Source organism: Raphanus sativus, chromosome 4 (assembly GCF_000801105.2).
Source record: "Raphanus sativus cultivar WK10039 chromosome 4, ASM80110v3, whole genome shotgun sequence".
NCBI classification, from domain to species: Eukaryota; Viridiplantae; Streptophyta; class Magnoliopsida; order Brassicales; family Brassicaceae; genus Raphanus; species Raphanus sativus.
This window is the reverse complement of record NC_079514.1, coordinates 32,514,356-32,530,613: the sequence shown is the minus strand read 5'-3', so window position 1 is coordinate 32,530,613 and position 16,258 is coordinate 32,514,356. Positions and strand designations below refer to the sequence as shown.

The window sequence follows — 16,258 nt, the reverse complement described above, 5'->3', positions numbered from 1 at the left end:
TCGAGATTTGCTAACTGATCAGTGATGCATGAATTTTATGTGATTGCCGTGTGTTTGTTTAAACAGGTTGGACATGCTGAAGATGTTTCGAGCTAAGCTTTAAATGTAAACAAATATTTATGCATTATTTGGGTGGACTTTCTATATATACATTTACTCCTCTATTCAATTGATTGATGATTATCTTTTACAGACTTATTTTGGTCATTTTATTTATTTTGATTTTTGAAGAACTTTTCGAGGATATCAAATGTTCCGAGTCTACCAAGCTTGAGGAAAACATATGAGTGCTAACAATGCTAAAAAGGTTTGAAACACATTTAAAACACAACTAAAAATGTTAGTATATAAGAAAAAGTGTAGTTAAAAATATTTTTAAACGTAATTTTAGTAATTTTAAAAGTATATTTGATTTACATTTAAAAATTATTATACTATTAATTTTATTTTATCGATTTGAAAAAAAAAGATCATAAATATAATTATATGTAATCTTGTTTCTTTTGTTTTGGTTTAATTGTTTTAATTTTATTTTATTTAAACTTCGACATAACAAAAGTTATATTGCTAAGAATAAAATTATATTTATATGATAATGACCATTACTAAAAATTAGCTATTAAGTATATTTCAAAAATAGTATGACAAAAATAAGATTTGTTAAAGAAATTTTACTTTAGAGGTTGATGTATGAGGTATTAGTTATTATCATATTAAATTTTTTTTTGCCAAAAATATAAATATTTAACGATACATGATGAGCTGATAGATCAACACTCAGATAAAGATGAAGTTATAACAGCTGATTATAAAAAGTGTACTACTGCAAAGAGTGTACGCAGCAGGAGAAAGACAGAGATGATTGTCCCAAGATCGTCAACCTTGGGAGTGCCAAGACCGATCTCTTCTATGAGCGTAAGAAATATGGTTTAAAAAAACGATGCTGAAATGCAGGGCCGTCTCGAACTATTTATGGACCATGTTCAAAAAATATTAATGGTATATATAACGATGTAACAGAATAGTTTTAAAAGTTTATAATTTTATTTATATATATTTGACATCTTTTTTTGAAATTATCAGCTCCAAATTTAATATTATGTCTAAAAATTAAAGTTTATATCATAACTTATATATTTATTTCAAAAATTCTTAATGTTTTTTTAATTTTTCAACTCAGATCCTATTCGACCGTTCCACTTGCACGTGTTGTTAGACGACTCTGCTGAAATGGGTATTTCCCGATTTGGATCTCTTATGCTATGTGTAAACTTGTGTGTTGATTATGTTCAAGAGAATCTTAAGATGCTGGGGTACGAAACCAGACATACTTTCTTGTTCTTGATAATCTAGACTTGAGTGGTCTGTATTAGACTTGTTTTTATGTTATGATTATCCTAATGGGTTCAGATGGTTAGTGTTGATAACATATCAAAGCAAATACATGTGATGAAGTAATTGAGTTTTGGTTTATAGTATACAATGATAATATGAAACTATTCCACCTAACACAGTTTTTTTTTTGGGTCTAAATGTTAAGACACCTACCTAACACAGTTGCATGCACTGGAACGCTCCAGGTTGGCAAATACGTTTTGTTGTTATTTAAACCAGTACATGAATAGGATTGAATTATAAATGGTTGATGGTTTAAGGGCATCCCACTTCAATCTTGTCAAACCTACCGAATGTAAAATGCAATCATGTTCCTTCGTCTTTTTTGTGCTCGTCAACAACAAACACGTACACGCATTGAATACAAAACGAGTAGATTATGGAGAATATGTTCCTTTCAAAAGCAATTATGCAAAATTTTTATAGATTTTTATTGGATTTTTAATTAATATAAAATTTGAACAGGATATAACTGTGCAACCATTCTGGATTCGACATGAAAATATTGTTTGAAAGTTAAACTTATAATTGAACTTATTTTTTGAAACACTAATCGAGCAACTTTTAAATTATTTGTTTTCTAATAAAGTTATAAATTCAGTAAACTTTTATGAAAATGGTAAAAAATATACCCGCATTTTATAATTGTGGGTAAATTTAAAGGGAGATCAAAAGTCATTAGAAACAATGTCGGTTCAGTTGTATGATGTATGCATTCCGGTTTAATAAGTAAAAGGTTGCAGTTTAGATATACTAATTTTCCGGTTTTCTTTTAATCTCGTAATTTCCCCGGTAATAAAGCCATCTCATTGGTGGGTTCTGTGCTTGAAACTGAGTTTGGATAACATTCTCTCCTCCGGTTACACACTCAACATCCTCTGTAATTCCAAGACGGTCTCTGTTTATCAACCATGGCCCACAAGAATTTTTTACTCCTCAGATCAGTAACAAAGAAAGCATGGATAAAAATCTTTACAGTGAATTCTACAAGTTTTACTGATGGACTGAGACTTGGTGACCAAGATCTTTTTCTTTGCTTCGGTGTATTCAGGAGGAGGGGGGGACCCATGAGTTTTCAGGGACAATGAAAAGATAGGAAAAAAGCTCACACGCTTTTGGAAAAGACCTGTCGTTGTTCTTTCTTCTCTTTGTCTTCTCCTTTCTTCTTTGGTTAGGGTTTGAGGTGTTTTCTTCCAAAAGCTTCAAGAAGGTAAAAAGTTTTGATTTGAGCTTGTCTTAGGTTTCTTTTGGTTCCTATGTAGCTAAACATAGTTGTCTCCTATCAGACAGAGAAATGCGGAAACTTGGACGCGTCTCGCTGTTAATCGTGTAAAAAAAGTAACTTTTTGTTTGTTTTGGAGTATTGATTTCTCAACCATGTTGACTTCATTGCCTTTTGTCTCATCCTTTAGTTAGTTTCTGTCTCGGGTCACTATCTTTCGAGAGAGGTGCAACCGATCGATGAGTCACGTTGTTTGTTGTTGGAAAGTCATCGACTTTTTGTTTGTTCTGGTACTATTGATGATGTATATGTCTTGCTGATGCATTTACTGCTTGTAATTATTAAATGTTAAATCCATTTTTCAATAATAGAAGAATTATATGGAGATGGAAAAATGATCAGATCCTCAAATCATTAGTGATCAGATGCATTAAAGTATGAAAATTAGAAACATTGTTGTTACATAACATAAACCAACAAAGCATACAATTTTTGTGCGTTTCAGCGTTTGAAACTGAACAAGATGTAAGTTTTTACTGTGTTTCTTCACTAATGTGACACAACAGGTAAAAACCTCAGAATCTTGTTTAACTTGTGGACATTTCAGGTAATTTCTTAAAAAAATTTAATTCATTGCTTGCTTCGAGTTTCATTGTTTGCTTGTTCATATTTTTGTTGTTACGGTTTACTTGTTTACAATTTGATGGTTTTACTTCATTGCTTACTACATATTTTATTGTTTACATCATTGCTTGTTTTTCTTTGTTCAAATTCTTGTTGTTACGGTTTACTTGTTTACAATTTGATGGTTTTACTTCATTGCTTGCTACAGGTTTCATTGTTTACTATTTCATATCATTGACTACATGTTCACATTATTGCTTGCTATGTGTTTGTTTCATTGATTAATTGTTTATATTTTTTTGCTTATTACTTTTAAATTATAGTATGTTTACTTGTTTAATTTGTTTCAGATGGATAATGAGGATACTCTAACCTAAACGATATATGATGAGCTGATGGATCAACACTCAGATGAAGATGAAGTTATAGCAGCTGAGGATACTCTCATGAATATGCTGAAAAGTGAAAACCAAACAAAAGAGACAAACGCATGCATTCTAAATGTTATATGCATTTTTCAATAATAGAAGAAAAGTATCGAGATGGTAAGAATGATCAGATCCTCAAATCCATTAGTGATCAGATGTCATTAAAAATATGAAAATTAGAAAACATTGTTGTTATCATAACATAAACCAACAAAGAAATATAATTTGTGTGCAATATTTAGTGATGTGAAGAGAAATTATTCGACAACAAATTTGTTTTTGTAGTTATTATGATTGATGGAACGATAAGAGTAGAATAAATTCATGATGTCGCACAAAAAAAAAAGAATAAATTCATGATGTTATTCCAGATGTACTATGACAAATTTGTAAAATTCTTAGCTTTTGTGGAAGAAATTAGATTAGAAATCATTATATATAATGGTAAGTGGTGGTGGGAAGTTTTATAAAATATCACAGCCAAATGATAAAAATAACTAGAATGAATACAATTTAAATCTAACTATTGTTCTAGAAAATAAATCAGTAACAAAATCTTTTAAAATATTATTCACTATAGTTCTGACATCGAGAAATTCTAAAAGTTAATAGTACTTTTAAAATTTCACTTTTAAAAATTCTCATCACGATTTAAATATATTAATTATAATTTTAATTGTATGATAAGATCATGACACTTCACAGACACTTGTTACCCGCTGTATAGATAGTAATTCCAAAATCTCCGTGAATCTTCTAAGAGCATCATTGCAATTATTTTCGTCTTTCGATCATGCATAATAAACACAAGTCAACAAACCATACAAAACTTGTTTGCTTCCATCATTCTACATTTATAAGCAAAAAAATTCTAGGTTTCCGTTTACATTTAAAGATTAGCCTAAACACACGGCCAAATGCATATTAATAGAGAGAAGCTAGAGAAGACATGGAATCCAAAGTCCAAATACTGCCTGGAAATAAAAAGAAGAGTTAAACTCAAGAAAACAAAGATGTTGGGCAAATCTACGATCATCAAGTGCTAGCCAAGGCAACCCAACTATATATCTCTAAAATTTCTAGAGAGCAATCTCTGATCATAGTCATGGATGAAACTAAATTATGATATCTGGGAACAATAAGCTCAGAGCAGGAAACTTTCTGCCCTCTCCTATCCGATGAACTGAGATACGGGCATTAGATAGTCCTGCCCGTGTTGTGAAAAAGGTTATAGAAAAAACTCCAAATGAAAGAGTCACTGAAGCCAGATCTTACTAACATACAATCATTCGAAAATGATACACAATCAATGAGATTATGCTTTGGTCCTACAATCTTCATACAATAAAGTAAATTAGACAAGCAGTTAAAGGGTGTGAGTGAATCATCTCTAATCACAGGGAAAGAGGACAGATTAAATTTAACAAGTAAGAATTCAGACAATTCACACCTAATGGGTATCTAAAGCAGACGACTTAAAAAAAAAAGGACTCTCTAGGTTCTGGAAACCAAATAGCTCAATGAAACTCAACAACCTTTGTGCACAAATTGGCACTGGGAGATTGAAAATTTGATGAGTTTAAACAAAAACACAGATCAATGATTCATAAAGAAGAAGTAAAAGTATACAGACAGTTTTATAACTTGTAGCAAAGGAGAAAAGCCCTAAGAATAGAATAGAATAAGAGAATGATATGATTGATCAGATGAGCTTGAAAGGGAGAGGCCAAGGAGTGGATCTGGGGAGTTCGAGCTTGTCTTTGATTCTCTCAATCATCTTCTGCTTCTTCCCTCTCGAGTTCCCGTACGATCCTTTGAACCTTTTCCCTTTCTTCGTCTTACTATCCCCTCTCCCGCACTCTTCCATCCCCGCCGCCGCCGCCGCCGTCACTTGTGCAGACGTACGCTGCGTCATCATAATCCGTCGCGTCATCGCGCCGCACCACTGCATAGCCGTCGCCATCTCTCTCTCTCTCTCTCTCTCTCTCTCTCTCTCTCTCTCTCCCTCTCCCTCTTCCTTCCTCTACGTTTCTAGACAGAGAAACATTTCAAAGTATTAAAATCACTTATGGGCCCAAATAGAGATAAATGGGCCTACGTGATTTTATTCGATTTAATCAGGGAAAGCCCATTAAGTGCCCGTTAAGTTAGCTTCCTCTTTCAATATGTACGTGTCCCCTCCTCTCCACCACTCAGTGTTTAACGATCAAATCAGCAGCAACACGATGGAGCTTCTCTGCTCACCAGCGTCTCTTTCCTCCTCCTTCGCTCTCTCATCTTCTCTTTCAGTTCCTCCGTCCTTCTCCGTACGAATTATTTTGATTTCTTTCTTTTTTTTTTGTGTAAAACATTCTCCTTGTGTGGAATAATGATGATCAATGTTTGATATTTGGTTTACATTAAATGGGAGGGACAAAGAGGTTCATGGTTTTGTGTAGCTCTCAGAAATCCCAAAAGGTATTTTTCATTCAAAATTCTCCATTTCTTACCTACACCCCATTCCATTTGCATTGAATTATATACATTTGAACAGAAACACTCCCTTTGACCCAAAAAGACCAAACTCTCGAGTTTCTTACTTTCACAGTTCAATGGTTTCTTTCTTTTGTTTCTACAGGAAGACCAGATGACAGTTTCAGTAACTGGAGCAACTGGATTTGTAGGGAGACGGTTGGTTCACAGACTTCGTTCTGGTATTTTACTCTTCTTCTTCTTTTGTTTATTATAGTGACGTTTTTTTAACATCAGCAAACGTTTTTAACGTTTGTACTCATCACGCAGATAATCACTCTGTCCGTGTCTTAACTCGCTCTAAATCCAAAGCTGAGCTTATTTTTCCTGGTAAGAAGAAGGTAATCACTATTCTGCTAGGATCATAAACACTGTGTTTTGTATGCGATTAAAAAAAAAACTTATCTTCTTGTGTTCTGATTCATCTACTTCTTGAATTGATGGCAGCCAAGGACTTCCCAGGTATCGTGATTGCTGAAGAACGGGAGTGGCGAGACTGCATTCAAGGCTCTACTGCTGTTGTCAACTTGGCTGGTCTGCCTATTAGTACAAGATGGTCTCCCGAGGTCAGTTTCTTCTCTAAACTTTTGTTGCTTCTTCCTTTTTATCCTGCTCTCATATCTTTTGCTTGCTTCTTGCAGATCAAGAAAGAGATCAAGGACAGCCGAGTCCGCGTCACCTCTAAAGTTAGTACTCATTACTCCTTTGATTGTAGCTCTTATTGATTAGTTATTTTGATTCATAACTCTTTTTTTTTTCTTTTGTGTGGAAACTTCATCAAGGTTGTTGAGTTGATTAATAATTCACCTTTGGATGCTCGACCTACCGTTCTAGTTAGCGCCACAGCTGTTGGTTACTATGGTCTGTCACCAAAGTTTTTTCACACTCTGTGAAATCTGATCTTTGCCAACAAGAGTACTAATGAGATTTAAATTGTCAGGTACTAGTGAGACGGGAGTATTTGATGAAAAGAGCCCATCAGGAAATGATTATCTTTCAGAGGTACTAATCCTGGAACACACTTTTCTTCATGAATGTCAAATCTTACTCTTATGTGCAAACAGTTTTGCTCCTTTGATTAATATACGTACATTCATGTGTGCTTAGGTTTGCAGAGAATGGGAAGGAACAGCGCTGAAAGCGAATAAGGATGTAAGAGTTGCACTTATCCGCATTGGTGTTGTTCTAGGTAAAGATGGTGGGGCTTTAGGTGCGTGCTCTGTCTTCTCTCTCTCCCTAATGAAACTTGTTCGTGATTGTGTGTGCTGATGATGTTTTTATTCGTATTAGCCATGATGATACCCTTTTTCCAAATGTTTGCTGGAGGACCTCTCGGTTCAGGACAACAATGGTAAAGTCCAACATTTCATCTTGTCGCCTCTCTGCGAATCTAATGACCATTTTTTTTTTTTTGCACAATTCACTGAGTAGGTTCTCTTGGATCCACGTGGATGACTTGGTGAGTCTAATCTATGAGGCCCTCACTAAACCATCCTATCAAGGTAACAACACGTACATAACAAGTTGCTCTATGTTAGCTTTTTAAGTGTTGCTAGACTAGGATAGGTCCAAAAGGCTAAAGCAGAGTGTTCTCGGTTTGTTGGTCGTGGCAGGAGTTATAAATGGGACAGCGCCAAACCCAGTTAGGCTTGGGGAGATGTGTCAGCAGCTAGGCAGCGTTCTTGGTCGACCGTCGTGGCTACCAGTTCCTGACTTTGCACTCAAAGCTTTGCTCGGAGAAGGTGCCACTGTGGTTCTCGAAGGACAGAAGGTTTTACCTGTAAGAGCCAAAGAGCTTGGCTTTGAATTCAAATACAAATACGTGAAAGATGCACTCAGAGCCATTATGCAGTAAGGTGACGACAACACAGATCATCTTCCAGCATCAGATTTGGTCACAGAAAAACAATTGAGATTCTTTTGCTATTTGTTATTTTTGAGCAAAAACTCAGAGGCGATGTATGTATCTGACAATAGAAAACAAGTGATTCTACCATCTCTCACCCATCAAACCAGAGGATAAAAACCAGAGAGAGCTTTATTAAATCATTTTGTTTCCTTATTTTAACTCGAGGCACTAGTAGTTATATAATACACACAACATGAGAGGAGGAGCATAAATAGACTGGCAGACTCTGAGTTGATCAACCCCTCAATGAATACTTCTTTCCAGTGAAAGCTTGGAACTTTGACTCTTCTTTCTTCTCTTCTTCCTCCTTTCCAGCTCCAACCTGAAACAAAAAGAACAATCATAAGTAATCCATCTCTTAATTACATTGCAGTTTCTCATTTAACAATAAAGTTTGAATTGAGTACTTTTGGAGCTTCTTTTGGAGCACGGTTTGCGTTGGCCCCAAACACAAGCTTTCCTTGAGCTTGTCTCGCAGCTCTCTCTGCTACAGTTGACTGTCCATTACCATTACCAACAGCAGGCTGCTTGTCCTTTGAGCTAGAGGAGGAGGAAGAAGAAGAAGCAGTAGCAGGCGGTGGTTCGTAGGAAAGAGGTCTCCCATCTAACCGTCTTCCAGATCCCGTGAAAGGATTAAACTTTGGTTCCGGTTCAGCCTCAACCTCCTCAGCTGTGAAGTTTGGGAAGGAAGAAAACTCCATTAGAAAACTTGAAACCTAATAGAAACTACATAATAATATGACTTTACTTTTACATACCTTTTGCCAGAGCCTTAGCAGCAGCAGCAGCAGGTGCTTTAGGACGTTCAGGCTCTTTGTAATCAAGGGGAGGTGCAAAATCAACCTCACAGTCAGTTTCAATGATGCTGATACCATTAGCAGGCTTTGTTTCAACTATATCTATGAAGTACTTCTTATTGTTGTATGGAACCATAATGCTATCCCCAGTGGTTAGGCATGAGTAGTTTCTCAAAGCTGTCTCCAAGCTGCAAGGTTCCCATATATATACATTGGAAATGCCTTTCTAGAAAAGCAATAATGAACAAAATTAAAGAGAGAAAGGTGCATGAGGAGAACTACTCACATGGCTTTAGGGTTGGAGATATCGAGGAAGTCAGTAGTGTGGGGCTGTAGTTTAACATAAGTTCCCTTAGGAAGAGTGACATTTTTAACTCTCACAATGTCTCCTTCTTGCAGGAGCAGATTCTGCATCATCTGGATTAAGATCAAAAGTAGCAAATAATCAGTAGCAGCATGATCCCCCCCCCCAAGACGGAGAATCCCAAAGGAAAATGAGAACATACCCAATAAGGCATGTAAATCATGCCTTCTTCAGCAATGAACTCAAGGACGCCACAGTGAGAAACACGTTCACTTCCAGCATTACGAAGCTCAAACAGCATAGGATAGTCAATATGCAAAGATGCTGCAAAAGTTTCCACAATTATTAGGCACTCTCAAAATTGTTTTAACACATTCGAGAAGCAAGTAGTGGCGTACCGAGACGATCAAGGGCTGATGGTGGCATTATAACTGAAATAGATTTAAACAACATAACTGAGACTTGAACAATATAAAACAGAGATCAGAAAAAAAAAAAAAAAAAAAGAGGAGAGGGTCTTACTCTTGTCACCACTTTCAAGTTGTGGCTGCAAGGAAAATAGAAATTAGAAATTAGAAACTAAGAAATGGGCAAAGCCAAGACCAAATAAAATCAGCAATGTCAGATTGAATGGTATAGAGAGAGGAACACCTTGTCGATAAAAGAAGCAGGGTAGCAGCGGTAACTCTGCTCAAAGGTGGTTCCATGATAATGGTATGCATCGAAAAACTGCAAAATGTCCCAAAAGGTTTTTTGAGTGATTTGTTTAAAAGCTAAATAGATTTGAAAGATTAAACCTTTGCGGACAAAAACACACACTTACCATAGTTTTAGATGCTGCTTGGTACAGAGCTAAGCTAAAGCCAACCTACCTTAAAGAAAAGATCAATTTAGAGAGTGGTAGAAATCAGAATGGGATTAAGAGAAGGGGCAATCATAAATCTAAAAAAAAGAAAAGCAATTTCTATCCAGCCGGAAAATCAAAAGTGGGTGACTTTTTCTAGCTCAGATTCGAATATCAACAAAACCTAGAATTCGAAGATAAAGATCCTTAGAAAAAAAAAACCAAAAGTCACAAAACTAGGAGGGAGGATATCAATCGAATCGAATCGATTGAGCTAGCCCGACCATTAGAGGATATTATTATTACCTGTGTGAGCGACAACGGAATTGATATTTCCCAACCACCGAAGCAAAACTTAAAAGTTAAAGAAACGGTGATCACGTTCCTTTTATATGAACCATACCTTATACTACGGTGCGTATTGGTCCAAGTCTGCATATTATTTAGCCCATCAGGGATTACTCAATGGTTGGCCCATCGGGCCTAACTGTCAACTCACTGTAACTTACTTCTCTTTACTCTCTCAAATCTCTTACCGCCATCTCGACTGTTGCTTCGGGTTTTGTCGTGAGGGTTTGTTGAGAGCTGTAAAATTTTATTGGGAAAATTGTATTAGATTTGGGGTTTTTCTGTTGAGCTTGTTAGCTCAGTTTATTAATTCCTCCCTGTAGATCTTGGCATTTTTTCCAATTAAAAGTGTATTTTGATTTTTGGATTCCTAGAATGAAAGTCTTTATTTTTATTTTACTGTTTATACACAAAATTAACAGAGTAGTAAATTTCGTTTTAATTCATGGGATTAGCTTTGTTCTATGTCTTGATTTCTGTTTGATTCTTTTTTGTTGGGAGTTTTATGAGTCTTTTCCATCCAAATGATCTATTTTGATATAGTTTGAATATGTTTGTTTTTCTATCCAGATGGAACAAATTTTACACATCTCTATGTCCATTTGTATGAGTTTAATAAACAAATGACTTATATATCCTTATTTTGATCTAACTAATATCCTATAGCCTATAGGTAATAATCAAATATTGGTATCAGGTATAGGAGGCTATCAATCATCTAAATATTTGGTTATTACCTATAGGATATAGAATATATGATTACTGATGGGGATAATGGCGTTCAAGTTTTCACAAAAAAAAAAAAAATATCTTATTTAGTAGCTGAACCTTAATTTGACTGACGTTTAAAATAAAAGGACTGAACCAGCCTTCTGGTTGTTGATATGAACCAAATACAGGAAGTGGCGGAGGAGAGATACAAATAGACAGTGGCACAGGTAGTGCTTAGGTGGACAACACAGTGGTTATACCATCAGAGACGTTGAAGCCGGAAGAGAAGGCTTTTGGACTTGGAATTGAGGAAAGAGGTGATGAAAAGCATGGACAGCAAGTACAACCGGCCAAGTTTTGGGGGGCATTGATCTCTACGCTAAAAAATGATGATCAGACGCTCTTGTCTTTCTAAGAGAAGAAACCATAGCATATAACTCTTTTTAACAGATTCTAATTTTCCACTAAGGAAAGATCGGAAGGAAAAGACGAGGTTGTCCTTTATAAGGGTTCGAGCTTGGTAGTATTAGAGATGAGGGCATGTTAGTAAAATGACAAGTAGAGTTCTCTCTCTCTCTCCCTCTCCCTCTCCCTCTCTTCTTTTTCCTTTCTGCTTCTTCTCGTCGTTCGTCATTCTGACACTCATCTTTCTTCTCCCTGCTTGCCTTGCCTGCCTGCCTTAAGATCTCTTTCTCAATCAATATATCCATTTGCCTGTTTCTTCTACAAGCTCGTAAGCGTTCGCGCCTTTTATGTTTTCTAATATGTCTGGTCTGGGGGTATTATTGAAAGTGTTTCGATTTTTTTTTTGTATTTTTCCAATATCTGTTTGTTTTAGGGCGCAAAGGCTTTTTTTTAGATAGATCAATTCTACACTATTCGTATCCTTTGTGACATGTTTCCTGGGAATTTAGATTATTATGCTCTGACGACGGACGGAACCCTAGCTGAGAAATTATTAGATTGATTATGTCTCTGCTTCTTCTAATTATTACACTTGTTTCAGAGAAAGACAGAAGAAGCTTTCATCTTCTTTTTTTTGTTGAAGAATGGAGAATGGTGGGCAGTATGCAAATGGGTCTGATTACTTAAAAGGAGCAAACTCTATGGTACAAAAAACAAATCTATTTGTGCTTTTTGTCTTCAAATCTTTACTTAACTCAACCAATGTGTGTTGTACAGTGGAATATGCTACCTCACCATCAGATCAAAGAGCAACACAATGCCTTGGTCATGAACAAAAAGATCATGTCCATCCTCGCCGAAAGAGACGCCGCTGTTCACGAACGCAACCAAGCTGTCTCCGCCAAATTGGAAGCCGTCGCAGCTCGAGACCAAGCCCTTCAGCAACGGGACAAAGCCCTTGCCGAAAGAGATAAAGCTTTGATCGAGAGGGACAATGCTCTTGCTGCCCTTCAGCACCATGAAAACAGTCTCAACTTTGCTATGTCCGGTGGTGGTAAGCGCTATCAAGGGGATGGTGATAATGATGATGGTTTCACTCTTGATGATGTCTGCCCTACTACTACTACTACATCAACTAACACGACCAAGGCAATCAAAAGGAAAAAAGGAAAGAAAGTGGGTGAAGATCTGAACCTTCTGGTTGCTTCTCCTGGAAAGAAATGTAAAAAAGATTGGGACACTAACCATTTCGGTTTAAACTTGGTCACCTTTGATGAGAAGACTATGCCCGTGCCGGTTTGCACGTGCACAGGCTCTGCGCATCAGTGTTACAAATGGGGGAACGGTGGTTGGCAATCGTCTTGCTGCACGACCACCTTGTCGCAGTATCCGTTACCACAGATGCCAAACAAGAGGCATTCTCGGGTGGGCGGTAGGAAAATGAGCGGGAATGTTTTCTCCAGATTACTAAGCCATTTAGCAGCAGAAGGATATGATCTCTCGTCTCATGTTGACCTAAAAGACTATTGGGCTAGGCACGGGACCAACCGCTACATCACTATCAAGTAACTAGCCTCAACGGTCTGCAGCTCTTAGTTCTTATTATTAAGTTTAGGTGGTCTTTGTTTTTGTGTATGGTAAAAAACAAATATGTTTAAAAAATATGTTTAGAATCTGTTTCGGTTTTAAAAACAAATCTTAACTGTTTTCAGATTACAAAATCTTATTTTTCATACATAACTTTAACGTTCACTATACTAGTCTGTCCTTTTATACCGAGGAGAGGAGAGAAAATAAAACAAAACAAAAAATCATTTCTGAAAAATAAAGATGAACAAAGTGCTGGAGACTGTAGGGTGGGGTGGTTCGCCAAAACAAGGAGAGCATTCCTGGAAATTCCGAATCCAGCGATTGTGAAAGTTTTAGTCATAAGCAGTCTCAGCTACGTTCACATCTGGAATTGCCTTGGTAGCTGAATGGTTGTTTTGTTTGTTTCACGGCAGGAGCCACACGGGATCCGGGTGGATCATTTACTACTCATTGTTCTTGATGTATCTCTTCATTTTCTCATCTTGGTTGGTCTCCGTATCTTTATGACCATCTCTTGTCCTAGCTCAAATAATGTAACGACCCGCTCTCCTGTCGTCCGAACCAGGGTTTAGAACGGATGTTATCTACACGTGTCTAATACCGTTGTGTCCCGTTCCTGGTCTCGGGAGTCTTTGATGCTTTTGGTTAGAAATACTAATCCAACCATATCCTCACTTTTACTTATTATCATGTACACAAGGAAAATGGGAAAAAGAACATAAGTAAATGGATTATGTTTAGTGAAGCGGTTTTAGACCGGTCTCACCGCATGAACCTCTCTATATTGTTCACTGCGATACAAGAATTGACTAGCCACTAACAATCAAGTCATCAATGTTATTATCAACATCACATAATGTAATGAACTTATTCATTACGACACATATAATTATATTTAACTGACCTACACCTCTAGACCTCTAATCCACTAGTGCCCCCAAGCCAACCGCCCGGACACCTCGTGTTTCACCACTCTCCACCCAACCGGCATTTTCCCAACGGGCACTTGCCAAATCGACATGCCAGACCGGCACTCGCCAAACTAGAACACAACCTCATCTCTCTTTGGGGGCGTCATAACCCTCTACCATCTTATTAACTTTCAATCATATCCAGATTAATTCTTATCATCATTCATTTTTATCGATTTCTAGTCATACCAATTGACCTCACTTTAGACACCACCCGTTTTCGGTGTCCCACTCAATTCAAATTGCATAACACATTATCCAGATTCATGTTCGATACACTCATCTATCAACTTATGTTCAATTCTTTCTAGCTCAATCAATACATTCATGTCAAGCAATCACAGCAATCAATCAAACAATAATTAATCTATTTTTGCCACGTATAAACTTTAGTTGTGTTGATAGAACTATAGTGTGACGCTATTTTTGCCACGTATAAACTTGTTTTTTTTTTGACAAAAACGCGTATAAACTTGTTAACAACCCATTATTCACATAAACAGTTTTGTACTAAGTATATATCTGTGAAATCGCGGATATAAATAAAATTTTGGAATGTTATATTTTATATCTAGATTTATAAAATTAAATATATTTTCAACATTTAGATTCTTTGAAAAAATTTAAAAATTTAAAAATTTCAATATTACATTACTTTTATGGTGGTAAATATTTGTAAACGAAAGATATAAAAGCATTTTTATTGGTTTGGTAGTTTTTAATATTGAGTTTTTTTGGAAACAAATACATATCCATTTCAGATTATATATTGTGTGTAACATTGTTTCGGCTGTTTGACTTGATGAAAATTACTTCACTTTTCTACATGAACTAGGAGTTTTCCTGCGCCATGCGCAGATATAAAAATTTTAAAAACATTTTTACATAAACAAATTTTCGATTTTCAGTACTTAAATTTAAATTTTATTAGTTAAAAAGTAAAACTATAATGTAATTTTTCTAGTTTGATTTATTCAAGTTTACTTTAACTTTTTAATTTTATTTTATTTAAATTGTAAAAATAACAATTAAAAATTTATACAGTTATTTTATTCATATTATATTTTATTCAGTTAACTTTTATTTTAAATTAGTTCTAATAAATATATACATTAATATAAATAACATATATAAGTTGATAAATATATAAATATAACTATACTTATTTTGATAATAAAAATATGATTCATAAATTGATGAAAAAAAATTCGTAATTATTATCTATATATATAATTATATTATTTTAATAGATATATAAAATTTATTAGTATTACCATATTTCTAAAATTTTACCAAAATAGATACTTGTAAAAAAAATTTGATATAAAATTTATTAGTTATTACTATATTACGAAACTTTGCCAAAAATATGAATTCGTATATAGAAAATAGTCATTACTATTTTTAAGAAATCTTACCAAAAACATAAATTTTAATATAGAAAATTTAACATGTTACAATTAAATCGATGCCATGTCATATTTTTTTTAAACCATGTCATCTTTTTTTGGTTGAGAGTAATTATAGTGATGACACATGTACAAATCACTTCTCAAATATAGTCTAAGGGATTAGATAAATTGAAAATAAAAAATCAAACAATTAAATTATAATTTTGATAGTTAAACAACATGACAACAAAAAATCGTTAAACTGGCAGCCTCTGTTGCGGGAACCGAGTCTTAAAATGGTTAAGCACTGACTCATCTGTTGACCCCATAAGTACCTGAAAAATCAACAAAACATATACATATTTAGTGCATAACAAAACATTATAAAAGAAATATGTCTAATACAAACCTTCAACAGCGGAGGAGAACGACTATCCGGGGGATGCTAGAGAAAGTTTCTAACGAGCCTTATGAAATGCGAAAAGTCATTACAATGACTAGGGTTGTGGTCGTAGCATATCTCTCTCACTAGTTTGTTTTGGATAACTGGCGCTAGGCAACTATACAAAATTTTACTTTAATATATAGTCGAATTTATAAAATTTAGTTCAACATAACTCCGAAAACTTTTACCTGCAAATAATATTATTTTTAAAGTCTATTATATAACTTTCATTTAGATGTAAATTTTTAAAAATATTATCATTACAAATAAATATCTCTAGCATAAACCTTATCAAATCTTAAAACAACTAACAATTAATTATTACCATGGATTATTTTGATTCAATAGATGAATTTCACGTAA

At 35.1% G+C, this 16,258-nt stretch overlaps 4 protein-coding genes across 6 annotated transcripts; 2 read left to right on the top strand and 2 right to left on the bottom strand.

The window, feature by feature from the left end:
• Positions 1-5,168: 5,168 nt before the first annotated feature.
• Positions 5,169-5,691, bottom strand: LOC108851637 (30S ribosomal protein S31, mitochondrial). The gene has a single exon (XM_018625095.2). The coding sequence runs from the start codon at positions 5,630-5,632 to the stop codon at positions 5,372-5,374; it is 261 nt and encodes an 86-aa protein (XP_018480597.2). The 5' UTR covers positions 5,633-5,691; the 3' UTR covers positions 5,169-5,371.
• Positions 5,692-5,829: 138 nt separating this feature from the next.
• Positions 5,830-8,242, top strand: LOC108855557 (epimerase family protein SDR39U1 homolog, chloroplastic). Of its 2 annotated transcripts, none has more exons than XM_018629405.2 (12): positions 5,830-5,975; positions 6,073-6,126; positions 6,287-6,362; positions 6,451-6,510; positions 6,628-6,746; positions 6,822-6,866; positions 6,963-7,041; positions 7,121-7,182; positions 7,288-7,390; positions 7,471-7,531; positions 7,612-7,682; positions 7,794-8,242. In XM_018629405.2, the coding sequence occupies exons 1-12, from the start codon at positions 5,835-5,837 to the stop codon at positions 8,033-8,035; spliced, it is 1,113 nt and encodes a 370-aa protein (XP_018484907.2). In that variant the 5' UTR covers positions 5,830-5,834; the 3' UTR covers positions 8,036-8,242. The 2 variants fall into 2 exon arrangements, with proteins under 2 accessions (XP_018484907.2, XP_056864847.1); XM_057008867.1 differs by having other exon boundaries at positions 5,859-5,975; positions 6,088-6,126.
• On the bottom strand, positions 8,201-10,487 carry LOC108855558 (uncharacterized). 2 transcript variants are annotated; one of them, XM_018629408.2, is made up of 10 exons: positions 10,341-10,487; positions 10,014-10,058; positions 9,842-9,919; positions 9,713-9,737; positions 9,589-9,621; positions 9,393-9,514; positions 9,173-9,303; positions 8,848-9,074; positions 8,497-8,759; positions 8,201-8,411 (listed from the first exon to the last, which is right to left on the bottom strand). In XM_018629408.2, the coding sequence occupies exons 1-10, from the start codon at positions 10,470-10,472 to the stop codon at positions 8,325-8,327; spliced, it is 1,143 nt and encodes a 380-aa protein (XP_018484910.2). In that variant the 5' UTR covers positions 10,473-10,487; the 3' UTR covers positions 8,201-8,324. The 2 variants fall into 2 exon arrangements, with proteins under 2 accessions (XP_018484910.2, XP_018484909.1); XM_018629407.2 differs by having other exon boundaries at positions 10,014-10,062; positions 10,341-10,426.
• Positions 10,488-11,624: 1,137 nt separating this feature from the next.
• Positions 11,625-13,194, top strand: LOC108849541 (protein BASIC PENTACYSTEINE4). Its single transcript, XM_018623098.2, has 3 exons — positions 11,625-11,826; positions 12,100-12,202; positions 12,276-13,194. The coding sequence occupies exons 2-3, from the start codon at positions 12,143-12,145 to the stop codon at positions 13,065-13,067; spliced, it is 852 nt and encodes a 283-aa protein (XP_018478600.1). The 5' UTR covers positions 11,625-11,826; positions 12,100-12,142; the 3' UTR covers positions 13,068-13,194.
• The last annotated feature ends 3,064 nt before the right edge of the window (positions 13,195-16,258 follow it).